Source organism: Ranitomeya imitator, chromosome 5, assembly GCF_032444005.1.
Source record: "Ranitomeya imitator isolate aRanImi1 chromosome 5, aRanImi1.pri, whole genome shotgun sequence".
Taxonomy (NCBI): Eukaryota; Metazoa; Chordata; class Amphibia; order Anura; family Dendrobatidae; genus Ranitomeya; species Ranitomeya imitator.
Genome location: NC_091286.1, coordinates 191,451,671 through 191,468,876, shown reverse-complemented (window position 1 = coordinate 191,468,876; position 17,206 = coordinate 191,451,671). Strand labels below are relative to the sequence as shown.

Here is a 17,206-nt window from a genome sequence, read left to right as displayed (position 1 = left end):
ACAGTGTTTGAAAACTAAGAGCAACACGACGGGAAAAGGGGAAGGAAGTGCAAACACTAAGGAAAGGGGGAGATCCCTAGGCAGATCTAATAGCAACCTGCCTCCCATACCGTCCCTATATTGGTTCCACACCAATCGCTGAGCAGAAACCTAAGCCCTGTATATCGCTAGACCTAGGTCCTGAATAGGGTAAGAAGGATAAGCACTGGTCAGTCTCCACTGTACACTAAAGAGAAGGGAGACAAACAAGCAACTTTGCTTGAACAGACTCAAAGAGGTAACACCAAACGTCCTCCAACAGCACCAGAGAGAAAGTAAGCCAACTGCTATAACTCCAGGTCCAGGTGTGTCAATTAGAGCTAGAAGGAGGTTGCCACTGGATACAAAACTCAGAAGGATCAAGAAAGCGTCTGCAATGCCCAACACAGAGACCTTCTGCAGCCAGATACAGAGCGACTGTCTGTAGTCTCTTACACACCCATGACAGTTTGGTGCCAAACAAGCACAGCTCATCACCCCATGAACACATCCCCACAGTGAAACATGGTGGTATCAGGTCATGCTGTGGGGATGTTTTTCGGCAGCAGGAACATTGAAAATTATCCAAGTAGAGAGGAAGTTGAATGGTAAAAAAAATATAGGGATATTCTTGAGCAGAACCTGTTGCAGTCTATCAGTGATTTGAGACTGGGATAGAGGTTCACCTTCCAACAAGACAATGACCCAAAGCACACTGCTAAAACAACAATTGAGTGATTTAAGGGAGGAATGTGTAAATGTTTTGGAGTGGCTTAAGGTACCGTCACACTCAGCGACGCTGCAGCGATATAGACAACGAGCCGACCTAAACTAGATCGCTGGAGCGTTGCTGTTTAGGTCGCTGTAGAGACGTCAAACACAGCAACTCCAGAACGATGCAGTGACGTAACGGCGACTCACTTCTCGTTCTCGCTGGTTGTTAGCTCCATGTAAAACGTTGCTGGCGTTGTTGCTTTTGATGTCAAACATGACGATACACGCCGACCTGGCGACAAAATAAAGTTCTGGACTTCTAGCTCCGACCAGCGATGGCACAGCGGGATCCAGATCGCTGCTGCGTGTCAAGCACAACGAGATCGCTATCCAGGACGCTGCAACGTCACGGATTGTTGTCGTTCTCGTTGCAAAGTTGCTGAGTGTGACGGTACCTTTAGTCAAAGCCCAGACATTAATCCAATTGAGAATCTATGGTTAGACTTGAAGAATGCTGTTCACCAGAGGAAACTATCTAACTTCATGGAACTGGAGCAGTTTTATCTTGAGGAATTGGCAAAAATCCCAGTGGCAAGATATGGAAAGGTCATAGAGACTTATCGAAAGCGACTTGCAGCTGTAAGTGCAGCAAAAGGAGGCTCTACAAAGTACTGACTTTAGGGTAGTGAATAATTATGCACACTGAAGTTTTCAGTTATTTTGTCCTATTTGCTTTTTGCTTTACAAAAAAAGAAAACCAAATGTTCATAGTTTTAGGCATGTTCTTTACATGAACTGATGCAAACCCTCAAAATAAACAGCAAAATTCCAGGTTGTGAGGAAGCAAAACATGAAAAATACCAAGGGTGACTACTTTCGCAAGCCACTGTATTTGCACACAATTATAAAGTACATACAGATACCTAATGAAAAATATTGATGCCTGAAAAGAATACAGGGCTGTCCTTCGTGTGGAGTACCAAAACAACTTTCTATAGTTACATATACTGTATATATTCAGAGAGCCTGTGTGTTCAGAAAAAATAAGATACTTATGAAATTAGCAGGTGTTAAATTTTACACAAGATATCATAAAACCAAGCCAGTTTAAGTAATGCAATTACCATACAATATTACATATACAGTAGGTAACCCAGAACTTTACATTTATGCCTTGCAATATTCTAAATTGTCAGTTTTCATTTTGAGGCTGATAATTAAGACTGAATTAAAAAAATAATTTGTAACATATCTTGATCATAATGATAAAGTCACTGAAACTACAAGCATATTGAGACTTTATTACACAAAATTACATATTTTTATGAAGTCTGTTAAACAAAGTATTCTGCTCATTTAGCTCAGAGTCAGTCCGTTGCATACTTGATCATTTCCTTTCCAAAATGCTGAATTAAATATTAAGTTCATTAATTTTAATAATATCCTAATAAAAAATATTGAAAGTATCATCATGTATCATGTTCATATTTATATGTTACAAAAATGGCACGCCACTGAAATTGACAACATGATCTTCTTCTTTGGATCCTATGGTGCTGTTATTGTGTTAACAAGCTCAACTTTGCCTTCTGTAAAAAAACAAAACAAAAAACAAGTTAATAGTATACAGTATAATACAATGTAAGTGAATTTTTAATAACCTCCATGTAACACATGCCGATTTCACCATGGATTTATATGCCAGTTTTGGTCTCTTAATACTTTGTGTGAACCTGGTATTACAGTGCAGTTCTTGCAGTTTCATCTTTAACAAGACAAGTAAATGTGGTTTGTAACTTGACTGGGTCAAATTTTAATTCACTGAAAGTCCTTAATAAATATATTTTAAAAATGATACAAATATTTGTAAAATTAATGTACTAGGAAAATATTACAGTACATTAAAAAATTGCGGTCTGAAATGGTTCTGTCATGACTAGTGAGATCAGAGTCATCTTAACCCCTTATCCACATCCGCCGTACATGAACGGCACAAGTTGGTAGCTGGTGTAAGGTGTATGGAGAGAGGTCTCGTGTTCACATGCTCAGTATTTGGTCAGAATTTTGCATCAAATTTTGGAAATCAAAACCAGGAGTGGGTGAAAAAATACAGAAGTGGTAACGTGTTTCTGTTATACTTTTTCCTCTGCTCCAATCCTGGTTTTGTATTACCAAATGATATAACATACTGAACACTGAACATGTGAACGTGACCTTACAACCAGGACCTGGTCTTAACAGCAATGGGTGGAGCTCTGCCCTTGACTGTTAACCTGTTAAATGTCGCTGTCAATTGCTGATACTGTCATTAACAATGCGCGTGCGGGGGGGCTGTCATTCTATGCACCCACTGGCACACCCATGATGTTATCACGGGGTGCCGATAGATTGCTATGAGAACTGGGGGTCTGCTGAAGACCTCCATGCATGTCAGTACAGAGCTCTCCTGAAACCCAGCCTGTGACTGGGCTTCATGTAAGCTTTGATTTTTATTATATGCAGCAATACTGTGGCATTGCTTTATATAGTGCAAGTGATAAGACGATCGCAGGTTCAAATCGCGTTAGGAGGCTAATAAATACAAAAAAGAAACCAAGTTCAAATAACCCCATTTTTCCCCTGTTAAAAATAAGGATAAGAAAAAAATACACGTGATATTGCCGCATCCATAAAATTCCAATAGATCAAAATATAAAAATAATTAACCCCATAGGTAAACCCAATCAACAGAACAAAAAATTAGAAACAAAATCACCAAAAGTGTGCTTTTTGTTACTGCAATACTGCAAATAATGCTGAAATAAGTGATAAAATGTCATATCTATGCTAAAATTGTATCAATAAAAACATTCTCGCCCCACAAAAAAATAAACCTTTACACAGCTCCACCGACTGAAAAATGAAAACTTTATGGGTCTCAGAAAATGTTGACACATTTGCCCATTTTTTTTTCTAATTTTTTTTCACTACTAAAATAATAAAAAAAACTGCACAAACTTTGTATCGCCATAAGCATAATGATGAGCAGACTCATATTGGCAGGTCATTTTTGCCACACAATGTTTTCTGTAAAAACGATTCTCCACACTTGGAATTTTTTTCACCATTTTCCAGTACACTATGTGGTAAAATGAAAGGCGTTATTCAAAACTGCTACTCGTTCTGCAAAAAAAACAAGTCCTTATATGTCTATGGACAAAAAAAAAAGTTATGACTCTGGGGAGAAAAGGTGGACAAAATGAAAATGGTTGCGTCAGGAAGGGGTTCAAATACAGTTCACATTTATCCATTTATTTTCACCAATTTATTTGCATATTTTTTTCACAAACAATGTCTAATACCTACATTTATTAACCATTTGTTTGAAAATTTAGACCATTTGTGCAATAAATGCCTGTGAGTGATAACAGGTCTGTAAAAAAAGGCAAAATTCCAACCAGAAAAACTGACTTAGGCTACGTTCACATTGGCGTTCCGCCAATGTGCTTCGCTGTTGCGCCGGCGACGCAGCGGCGACGCGCCCCTATGTTTAACATAGGGGACGCGTGCGTCGTTTTGGTGGCGTTTTTCGCCACGTGCGTCGTTTCCGACGCTAGCGTCGGACGCAAGAAAACGCTACATGTAGCATTTTCTGTGCGTCCGATTTTCGTCGGAAAACGACGCACGCGTCGCAAAACGCGCGCGTTTTAGCGTGCGTCGCGCGTTGCGTCGCCGACGCACGGCGGCGCAACGCTAATGTGAACGTAGCCTTAAATACTAATATGTAATGAAAAATACAGGGCACCCCACAGTTTTGATATCTCTATGATGTGAATGATAAAGGCAAAACCATTAACGCTTCCTTCCCTTATCAGGATATGCTACTACAGAATGCGCTTTCAAGACCAAAGTATGGGAAATCTGATCCACCTCGGCCCAAAATATCAGTTAGTCATAACAACCACCAGTTGGACAATAAAAAGGTACCAATGGTGCTGCTCACTTAAAATGACCAAACCCCTATTTTTTAAGGCTGGCGTCACACTAGCGAGTTTTACGGACGTATGAGCGCATAAAATACGTCCGTAAAATACGCATTACACACGGCCCAATGAATCTCTATGGGGCTGCTCCTATCAGCCGTATATTACGCATCCGTAATATACGGTATTGTACGGCCGTAGAAAATCGCAGCATGCTGCGTTTGTCACCGTATTGCGCAAAAAATATGCCAATGAAAGTCTATGGGGGTGAGAAAAATACGGATTACACACGGACCAGCAGTGTGACTTGCGAGAAATACGCACCGGTGTTCTATAGAAAAGCCGGCAATTCAGCGCGATGTACAGTAAAATCACAATGACAGGTTTTATTAGAATAGATATAATGTCTACACATAGCATAGGGATATATATATATATATATACTAGATTGTGGCCAGATTCTAACGCATCGGGTATTCTAGAATATGCATGTCCCCGTAGTATATGGACAATGATGATTCCAGAATTCGCGGCAGACTTTGCCCGTCGCTGATTGGTCGAGGCAACCTTTATGAAATCATCGTCGCCATGGCAACCATTATGACATCTACGTCGATACTGTGCCCGTTGCCCATTGCAATCAGACGCGGGATATCTACGTCCTTTATGGCGGCCTCGACCAATCAGAGACGCGGGATTTCCAGGACAGACAGACAGACAGACAGACGGAAAAACCCTTAGACAATTATATATATAGATATATATATATATATATATGTCAGTGAGACACATTATATATATATATATATATATATATATATATATATATATATATATATATCTACTATATAAAGCTGAATGTGTGTATGTGTGTGTGTATGTATGTCCGGGATTGGCATCTGCACCGTCGCAGCTACAGCCACAAAATTTTGCACAGTCACACGTCTGGACCCCGAGAGCGTCATAGGCTATATTGTGAGGCGAAATTTTAACCCCGCGCGTTCCAATTCACCAAACAATTTTGCCCCTATCTACATAATGGGGAAAAAAGTGAAAGGAAAAGTGTTGGAGGCGTTGCAGCTACAGCAACAAAATTTTGCACAGTCACACGTCTGGACCCCGAGAGCGTCATAGGCTACGTTGTGAGGTGAAATTTTAACCCCGCGCTTTCCAATTCACCAAACAATTTTGCCCCTATCTACATAATGGGGAAAAAAGTGAAAGGAAAAGTGTTGGAGGCGTCGCAGCTACAGAAACAAAATTTTGCATAGTCACACGTCTGGACCCTGAGAGCGTCATAGGCTACGTAGGTGAGGTGAAATTTTAACCCCGCGCTTTCCAATTCACCAAACAATTTTGCCCCTATCTACATAATGGGGAAAAAGTGAAATGAAAAGTGTTGGAGGCGTCGCAGCTACAGCCACAAAATTTTGCACAGTCACACGTCTGGACCCTGAGAGCGTCATAGGCTATGTTGTGAGGTGAAATTTTAACTCCGCGCTTTCCAATTCACCAAACTATTTTTTCCCTATCTACATAATGGGAAAAGTGAAAGGAAAAGTGTTGGAGGCAAATTGACAGCTGCCAGATGTGAACAAGGGGGACTTAAAGAATGAGAGCGATGGCGCAAAAGAGTATACACCGATCAGTTGCTAAGGTGGGGCCCTGACATGAGATACTCACCACACATGGGGATATGAACACACACAAAAAATGCGCCACACACTACCACGTGCTTGAACACATATACCACCCTCAGCACACATTTCACCACACATACACCAACCTCGCCACATAAAAGTCGAAACACAAAAGTCGCCGCTCAAAACTCGCCACGCGCAAAACTCACCACATGCAAAAACTAGGCTCACGCAAAACTCGCCACAAGTGCAAAACTCACCTCATGGAAAACTTGCCACACGCAAAACTTGCACACGCGGAAAAATTGCCACATGCACAAAATTTGCAACACATGCAAAAGTTGCCTCACACAAAACTTGCACATACTCAAAAGGCACCAGACATAAAACTCACCACGCGCAAAACTCGCCATGCGCAAAACTTGCTGCACACAACTTGCTACACTAACCTGTCACATGCAACTCGACACACAAAAAGTTGCTACACGCATGTTGCCACACAAAACTCATCTCACAAAAGTCGCTACATGCATGTCGCCACACACAACTCAACACACACAACTTGACACATGAAACTCGCCCTAAAACACACACAAGTCTGGTATTATCCTTCAAAAATAAAAATCTGATTAATAAGCAGACAAACTGCAAGAGCAACAAATGTACCATATAGGAAATACGGCAGCTGTCAGTCACATGACCTATCTATTATGTGTATGTGTGAGCTAATATATACTGCCAGGGGGAGGGCTTCCTGTTGGCTGGGGATTTATCAGGCTGCCAATTTAGCTTACAAATACTGAGGTAAAAATACTGACCAAATAACGTGTGAACGAGGTCTAATACAGGAGGAGATGACACACAGGTATATACTATATACAGGAGGAGATGACACACAGGTATATACTATATACAGGAGGAGATGACACACAGGTATATACTATATACAGGAGGAGATGACACACAGGTATATACTATATACAGGAGGAGATGACACACAGGTATATACTATATACAGGAGGAGATGACACACAGATATATACTATATACAGGAGAGATGACACAGGTATATACTATATAGAGGAGGAGATGACATACAGGTACATACTATATACAGGAGGAGATGACATACAGGTATAAACTATATACAGGAGGAGATGACACACAGGTATATACTATATAAAGGAGCAGATGACCTACAAGTATGTACTATATACAGGAGGAGATGACATACAGGTATATGCTATATATAGAAGATGACATACAGGTATATACTATATACAGGAGGAGATGACACAGATATATACTATATACAGGAGGAGATGACATACAGGTATATACTATATATAGAAGGAGATGACATACAGGTATTTACTATATACAGGAGATGACATACAGGTGTATACTATATATAAGGGAGATGCAAACATGTATATACTGAGGTGAAAATGAGGGGTGTGAGGTGAAAATGAAAAGGTGGGAGTGCAAAATGAGAGGAGCGAGGGAAAATAGTGGAGTGATCGGAAAATGACAGATGTGAGGTCGAAATGACAAGTGTTAGGGGGAAATGAGAGAGGAGTGAGGGAGAAAATGAGAGGTGTGAGGGAGAAAATGAGAGATGTGAGGGGGAAAATGAAAGATGTGATTGGGAAAATGAGAGGTGTGATGGGAAAATAAGAGAAGTGAGGTGCTATAACTAACCACATATATTTACTATGCCCAGGCAACGCCGGGCTCTTCAGCTAGTCTACTATATAAAGCTGAATGTGTGTATGTGTGTGTGTGTATGTGTGTGTGTGTGTATGTCCGGGATTGGCATCTGCACCGTCGCAGCTACAGCCACAAAATTTTGCACAGTCACACGTCTGGACCCCGAGAGCGTCATAGGCTATATTGTGAGGCGAAATTTTAACCCCGCGCGTTCCAATTCACCAAACAATTTTGCCCCTATCTACATAATGGGGAAAAAAGTGAAAGGAGAAGTGTTGGAAGCGTCGCAGCTACAGCAACAACATTTTGCACAGTCACACGTCTGGACCCTGAGAGCGTCATAGGCTACGTTGTGAGGTGAAATTTTAACCCCGCGCTTTCCAATTCACCAAACAATTTTGCCCCTATCTACATAATGGGGAAAAAAGTGAAAGGAAAAGTGTTGGAGGCGTCGCAGCTACAGAAACAAAATTTTGCACAGTCACACGTCTGGACCCTGAGAGCATCATAGGCTACGTTGTGAGGTGAAATTTTAACCCCGCGCTTTCCAATTCACCAAACAATTTTGCCCCTATCTACATAATGGGTAAAAAGTTAAATGAAAAGTGTTGGAGGCGTCGCAGCTACAGCCACAAAATTTTGCACAGTCACACGTCTGGACCCTGAGAAAACTTGCACACGCGGAAAAATTGCCACATGCACAAAATTTGCAACACATGCAAAAGTTGCCTCACACAAAACTTGCACATACTCAAAAGGCACCAGACATAAAACTCACCACGCGCAAAACTCGCCATGCGCAAAACTTGCTGCACACAACTTGCTACACTAACCTGTTACATGCAACTCGACACACAAAAAGTTGCTACACGCATGTTGCCACACAAAACTCATCTCACAAAAGTCGCTACATGCATGTCGCCACACACAACTCAACACACACAACTTGACAAACGAAACTCGCCCTAAAACACACACAAGTCTGGTATTAGCCTTCAAAAATAAAAATCTGATTAATAAGCAGACAAACTACAAGAGCAACAAATGTACCATATAGGAAATACAGCAGCTGTCAGTCACATGACCTGTCTATTATGTGTATGTGTGAGCTAATATATACTGCCAGGGGGAGGGCTTCCTGTTGGCTGGGGATTTATCAGGCTGCCAATTTATCTTACAAATACTGAGGTAAAAATACTGAGAAAATAACGTGTTAACGAGGTCTAACACAGGAGATCACACAGGTATATACTATATACAGGGGAGATGACACACAGATATATACTATATACAGGAGAGATAGCACACAGGTATATACTATATAGAGGAGGAGATGACATACAGGTACATACTATATACAGGAGAAGATGACATACAGGTTTACACTAAATACAGGAGGAGATGACACACAGGTATATACTATATACAGGAGCAGATGACCTACAGGTATATACTATATACAGGAGGAGATGACATACAGGTATATGCTATATATAGAAGATGACATGCAGGTATATACTATATACAGGAGGAGATGACACACAGATATATACTATATACAGGGGAGATGACACACAGGTATATACTATATACAGGAGGAGATGACATACAGGTATATACTATATATAGAAGGAGATGACATTCAGGTATATACTATATATAGGGGAGATGACACACAGCAGGTATATACTATATACAGGGGAGATGACATACAGGTATATACTATATACAGGAGATGACATACAGATGTATACTATATATAAGGGAGATGACAAACATGTATATACTGAGGTGATGAGGTGAAAATGAGAGGTGTGAGGTGAAAATGAAAAGGTATGATTGCAAAATGAGAGGAGGGAGGAAAAATAGTGGAGTGATCAGAAAATGACAGATGTGAGGTTGAAATGACAAGTGTTAGGGGGGAATGAGAGGAGTGAGGGAGAAAATGAGAGGTGTGAGGGAGAAAATGAGAGATGTGAGGGGAAAATGAAAGCTGTGATTGGGAAAATGAGAGGCGTGATGGGAAAATAAGAGAAGAGAGGTGCTATAACTAACCACAGATATTTACTATGCCCAGGCAACGCCGGGCTCTTCAGCTAGTATATATATATATATATATATATATATATATATATGTATATATATTTCATACAGCGCTAGATAGCTTAAAAGCCGGTAATTCAATTGCCGGCTTTTGCTATCTCCTTCCTAAACCCGACAGGATATGAGACATGGTTTACATACAGTAAACCATCTCATATCCCTTCTTTTATTACATATTCCTCTTTAGTAATGTAAGAAGTGTCTTGTTGTAAAATTTGGGGGCTCTAGCTATTAAATTAAAGGGTTAAATCGTGGAAAAAATTGGCGTGGGCTCCCGCGCAATTTTCTCCGCCAGAATGGGAAAGCCAGTGACTGAGGGCAGATATTAATAGCCTGGAGAGGGTCCATGGTTATTGGCCTCCCCTCCGGCTAAAAACATCTGCCCCCAGCGACACCTATTCTGGCACTTAGCCTCTCTCTTCAAACTCCCGTGTAGGGGTGGGATATGGGGTAATGAAGGGTTAATGTCACCTTGCTATTGTAAGGTGACATTAAGCCAGATTAATAATGGAGAGGCGTCAATTATGACACCTATCCATTATTAATCCAATAGTACAAAATGGTTAATAAAACACACACACATTATTACAAAGTGTTTTAATGAAATAAATACACAGGGTGTTTTAACCCCTTAGCGACCGCCGATACGCCTTTTAACGGCGGCCGCTAAGGGCGCTGTGGAAAAAGTGAATAGCGCCCCCCAGAGTCGGATTTTCTCTGGGGTCTCGGCTGCCGGGGGTAGCCGAGACCCCAGAGAACATGATTCGGGGGGTTTTGTACCGTCCCCGCATTTGCGATCGCCGGTAATTAACCGTTTACCGGCGATCGCAAAAAAAAAACAAACCGCGATTTCTTTTTAATTTCTCTGTCCTCCGATGTGATCGCACATCAGAGGACAGAGAAAAGGGGTCCCCGATCGCCCCCCGATACTCACCTGTCTCCCCCGGTGCTCCTCGTGGCTACCGATGGGCGCCACCATCTTCAAAATGGCGGGCGCATGCGCAGTGCGCCTGCCGGCCGGCCCCGGGGGAATCTTTGGGGTCTCGGCTACCGGGGGTAGCCGAGACCCCAAAGAGCATGATCTTTAACTGTTTACCGGCGACCGCAAAAAAAAAAAAGCAAAGTGTAATTCTCTGTCCTCTGATGTGATCGCACATCAGAGGACAGAGAAATAGGGGGATTCGGGGACCCTATCATACCCACCGGTGTCCCTGGGTCCTCCTGCTGCTCCTCCTGGCCGCCTGGGAAAAGAAAATGGCGGGCGCATGCGCAGTGCGCCCGCCATGTGTCTCCATCTGCCGGCCGGCAGGAGAAGAGCAGTTGGGGCTAAAATTAGGGTTAGGGCTAGGGTTAGGGCTAGGGTTAGGGCTAGGGTTAGGGTTAGGGCTAGGGTTAAGGTTAGGGCTAGGGTTAGGTTTAAGGTTAGGGTTAAGGTTAGGGCTAGGGTTAGGGCTAGGGTTAGGGCTAGGATTAGGGCTAGGGCTAGGGTTAAGGCTAGGGATAGGGCTAAATTTAGGGTTAGGGTTGGGGCTAAATTTGGGGTTAGGGTTGGGGCTAAATTTAGGGTTAAGGTTGGCGCTAAATTTAGGGTTAGGCTTCTTTCACACTTACATCGGTATGGGGCCATCACAATGCATCGGCCCGACATACCGACACACGTGAAAATTGTGCACAACGTGGGCAGCGGATGTAGTTTTTCAACGCATTCGCTGCCCAATCTATGTCCTGGGGAGGAGGGGGCGGAGTTACGGCCACGCATGCGCGGTCAGAAATGGCGGATGCGACGTACAAAAAAACATTACATTGAACTTTTTTTGTGCTGACGGTCCGCCAAAACACAACTGATCCAGTGCACGACGGACGCGACGTGTGGCCATCCGTCATGATCCGTCGGCAATACAAGTCTATGGGCAAAAAACGCATCCTGCGGGTACATTTGCAGGATCCGTTTCTTGTCCAAAACGACGGATTGCGACGGATGCCAAACAACGCAAGTGTGAAAGTAGCCTTAGGGCTGGGGTTAGGGTTGGGGTTAAAGTTAGGGCTAGGGTTAGGGCTAAAGTTAGGGTTCAGGGATTCAAGCTTCAGGAGGCTAATTTGCATATTCCAGGTGCCTTCTGGGAGAAGCGAAGTCTCCCTAAGCTAGAAGATCGTTGGGTACAGCCGGGACCAGCTGCTTCGAAAGCATCACCAAACCAGGGATTCAAGCTTCAGGAGGCTAATTTGCATATTCCAGGTGCCTTCTGGGAGAAGCGAAGTCTCCCTAAGCTAGAAGATCGTTGGGTACAGCCGGGACCAGCTGCTTCGAAAGCATCACCAAACCAGGGATTCAAGCTTCAGGAGGCTAATTTGCATATTCCAGGTGCCTTCTGGGAGAAGCGAAGTCTCCCTAAGCTATTTTTGCCTGTAGGACATTATTGCAAGAGAGCTTGGCTGAGTAGATTACACAAGAAGGAAAACACACAGCAAGTCAGCAGGATCTAGGAGCAACATGGCAGATGTGACAACCTACATGGTGAGCTGCAGCATGTGCTACATGTTCACAGATCGACCAGAAGAAGAATCCAATTTCACCTGTCAGAAGTGTAGACTAGTGGCCCTTTTAGAAGAAAAGGTGCGGAGTCTGGAAGAAAGAATAGCAACTTTGAAACTCATCAAAGAGAATGAAGACTTTCTAGACAGAACAGAAGCATCTCTACTGGTCACAGAAGGTGCAAAAAGTGTCAGAGAACCTCCAAAAGCAGATGAGTGGAAGCATGTGACCAAAAGAAGCAAGAAGACCATGGAGAAATCACCAACCACACAACTGAAGAACCGATATCAAATCTTTGTAGAGGATGAAGATGGCACACCTAAGGATGAAGCAATACCAGCAAGCAAAAAAGAAAAGGGCACACAGCAACAAGTGACAGCAAAAAGTACAGCCAAGAAGCAACGAAGAGTGGTGGTGGTGGGAGACTCACTACTGAGAGGCACAGAAGCAGCCATCTGCAGACCGGACATAACTGCAAGAGAAGTATGCTGCCTTCCAGGTGCGATGATCAAGGATGTGACCGATAGGATACCAAAGCTCTTCAGCTCCAAGGACGTCCACCCATTTCTTCTGATACATGTTGGCACCAATGACACGGCAAGGAAGGACCTACCGACAATCTGCAAGGACTTTGAAGAGTTGGGGAAGAAAGTAAAGGAACTGGATGCACAGGTAGTTTTTTCTTCTATCCTTCCAGTAGACGGGCATGGCACCAGGAGATGGAACAGGATCCTTGATGCAAACAACTGGCTAAGACGATGGTGCAGACAACAAGGATTTGGATTCCTGGACCACGGTGTGAATTACTGGTATGATGGACTCCTCGCCAGAGACGGACTACACCTCAACAAACCTGGGAAACACACATTCGCCAGAAGACTCGCTACACTCATCAGGAGGGCGTTAAACTAGAAGAAGAGGGGACGGGAAGAAAAACATTAGACTCGAACAAAGACGACCCAGGAAAACATACTCAGAAGGGAGGTAAGAACATTTCTAAAACAATCCACAGTGAGGAGATTGGAACAAAACAAAATCCTCTAAACTGCATGCTCGCAAACGCCAGAAGCCTGACAAACAAGATGGAAGAACTAGAAGCAGAAATATCTACAGGTAACTTTGACATAGTGGGAATAACCGAGACATGGTTAGATGAAAGCTATGACTGGGCAGTTAACTTACAGGGTTACAGTCTGTTTAGAAAGGATCGTAAAAATCGGAGAGGAGGAGGGGTTTGTCTCTATGTAAAGTCTTGTCTAAAGTCCACTTTAAGGGAGGATATTAGCGAAGGGAATGAGGATGTCGAGTCCATATGGGTTGAAATTCATGGAGGGAAAAATGGTAACAAAATTCTCATTGGGGTCTGTTACAAACCCCCAAATATAACAGAAACCATGGAAAGTCTACTTCTAAAGCAGATAGATGAAGCTGCAACCCATAATGAGGTCCTGGTTACGGGGGACTTTAACTACCCGGATATTAACTGGGAAACAGAAACCTGTGAAACCCATAAAGGCAACAGGTTTCTGCTAATAACCAAGAAAAATTATCTTTCACAATTGGTGCAGAATCCAACCAGAGGAGCAGCACTTTTAGACCTAATACTATCTAATAGACCTGACAGAATAACAAATCTGCAGGTGGTTGGGCATTTAGGAAATAGCGACCACAATATTGTGCAGTTTCACCTGTCTTTCACTAGGGGGACTTGTCAGGGAGTCACAAAAACATTGAACTTTAGGAAGGCAAAGTTTGAACAGCTTAGAGATGCCCTTAATCTGGTAGACTGGGACAATATCCTCAGAAATGAGAATACAGATAATAAATGGGAAATGTTTAAGAACATCCTAAATAGGCAGTGTAAGCGGTTCATACCTTGTGGGAATAAAAGGACTAGAAATAGGAAAAACCCAATGTGGCTAAACAAAGAAGTAAGACAGGCAATTAACAGTAAAAAGAAAGCATTTGCACTACTAAAGCAGGATGGCACCATTGAAGCTCTAAAAAACTATAGGGAGAAAAATACTTTATCTAAAAAACTAATTAAAGCTGCCAAAAAGGAAACAGAGAAGCACATTGCTAAGGAGAGTAAAACTAATCCCAAACTGTTCTTCAACTATATCAATAGTAAAAGAATAAAAACTGAAAATGTAGGCCCCTTAAAAAATAGTGAGGAAAGTATGGTTGTAGATGACGAGGAAAAAGCTAACATATTAAACACCTTCTTCTCCACGGTATTCACGGTGGAAAATGAAATGCTAGGTGAAATCCCAAGAAACAATGAAAACCCTATATTAAGGGTCACCAATCTAACCCAAGAAGAGGTGCGAAACCGGCTAAATAAGATTAAAATAGATAAATCTCCGGGTCCGGATGGCATACACCCACGAGTACTAAGAGAACTAAGTAATGTAATAGATAAACCATTATTTCTTATTTTTAGTGACTCTATAGCGACAGGGTCTGTTCCGCAGGACTGGCGCATAGCAAATGTGGTGCCAATATTCAAAAAGGGCTCTAAAAGTGAACCTGGAAATTATAGGCCAGTAAGTCTAACCTCTATTGTTGGTAAAATATTTGAAGGGTTTCTGAGGGATGTTATTCTGGATTATCTCAATGAGAATAACTGTTTAACTCCATATCAGCATGGGTTTATGAGAAATCGCTCCTGTCAAACCAATCTAATCAGTTTTTATGAAGAGGTAAGCTATAGGCTGGACCACGGTGAGTCATTGGACGTGGTATATCTCGATTTTTCCAAAGCGTTTGATACCGTGCCGCACAAGAGGTTGGTACACAAAATGAGAATGCTTGGTCTGGGGGAAAATGTGTGTAAATGGGTTAGTAACTGGCTTAGTGATAGAAAGCAGAGAGTGGTTATAAATGGTATAGTCTCTAACTGGGTCGCTGTGACCAGTGGGGTACCGCAGGGGTCAGTATTGGGACCTGTTCTCTTCAACATATTCATTAATGATCTGGTAGAAGGTTTACACAGTAAAATATCGATATTTGCAGATGATACAAAACTATGTAAAGCAGTTAATACAAGAGAAGATAGTATTCTGCTACAGATGGATCTGGATAAGTTGGAAACTTGGGCTGAAAGGTGGCAGATGAGGTTTAACAATGATAAATGTAAGGTTATACACATGGGAAGAGGGAATCAATATCACCATTACACACTGAACGGGAAACCACTGGGTAAATCTGACAGGGAGAAGGACTTGGGGATCCTAGTTAATGATAAACTTACCTGGAGCAGCCAGTGCCAGGCAGCAGCCGCCAAGGCAAACAGGATCATGGGGTGCATTAAAAGAGGTCTGGATACACATGATGAGAGCATTATACTGCCTCTGTACAAATCCCTAGTTAGACCGCACATGGAGTACTGTGTCCAGTTTTGGGCACCGGTGCTCAGGAAGGATATAATGGAACTAGAGAGAGTACAAAGGAGGGCAACAAAATTAATAAAGGGGATGGGAGAACTACAATACCCAGATAGATTAGCGAAATTAGGATTATTTAGTCTAGAAAAAAGACGACTGAGGGGCGATCTAATAACCATGTATAAGTATATAAGGGGACAATACAAATATCTCGCTGAGGATCTGTTTATACCAAGGAAGGTGACGGGCACAAGGGGGCATTCTTTGCGTCTGGAGGAGAGAAGGTTTTTCCACCAACATAGAAAAGGATTCTTTACTGTTAGGGCAGTGAGAATCTGGAATTGCTTGCCTGAGGAGGTGGTGATGGCGAACTCAGTCGAGGGGTTCAAGAGAGGCCTGGATGTCTTCCTGGAGCAGAACAATATTGTATCATACAATTATTAGGTTCTGTAGAAGGACGTAGATCTGGGTATTTATTATAATGGAATATAGGCTGAACTGGATGGACAAATGTCTTTTTTCGGCCTTACTAACTATATGTTACTATATGTTACTATATGAGTTGGGATTAGAGTTAGGGTTTGGATTAGGGTTAGGGTTGGCATTAGGGTTACGCTTGGGAATAGGGTTAGGTTTGGGATTAGGGTTAAGGTTGTGATTAGGGATGTATTGGGATTAGGGTTAGGCATGAGGTTAGGGTTGAGATTAGGATTAGGGGTGTGTTGGATTTAGGGTTTTGATTAGGGTTATGGTTAGGGTTGACATTAGGGTTGTTTTGGGGTAAGGGTTGTGATTATCATTAGAGTTAGTGATTAGGATTATGGATCAGGTTGGGATTAGGGTTAGGGGTGTGTTGGGGTTAGGGTTGGAGCTATAATTGGGGGGTTTCCACTGTTTAGGTACATCAGGGGGCCTCCAAACACGACAGCCAATTTTGCGCTCAAAAAGTCAAATGGTGCTCCCTCCCTTCTGAGCTCTGCCGTGCGCCCAAATAGTGGGTTACCCCCACATATGGGGCATCAGCGTACTCGGGATAAATTGGACAACAACTTCTGGGGTCTAATTTCTCCTGTTACCCTTGTGAAAATAAAAACTTGGGGGCTACAAAATCTTTTTTGTGGAAAAAAAAATATTTTTTAT

At 42.4% G+C, this 17,206-nt stretch overlaps 1 protein-coding gene across 1 annotated transcript in view; it reads right to left on the bottom strand.

Moving 5' to 3' along the window:
- Positions 1–1,603: 1,603 nt before the first annotated feature.
- Positions 1,604–17,206, bottom strand: part of FMN2 (formin 2) — a 528,461-nt gene continuing 512,858 nt past the window's right edge. Inside the window, exon 18 of the mRNA XM_069769445.1 lies at positions 1,604–2,321. Within this exon, the coding sequence (XP_069625546.1) occupies positions 2,292–2,321 (30 nt within the window). The 3' untranslated portion in view covers positions 1,604–2,291. The remainder of the gene's footprint in view (positions 2,322–17,206) is intronic.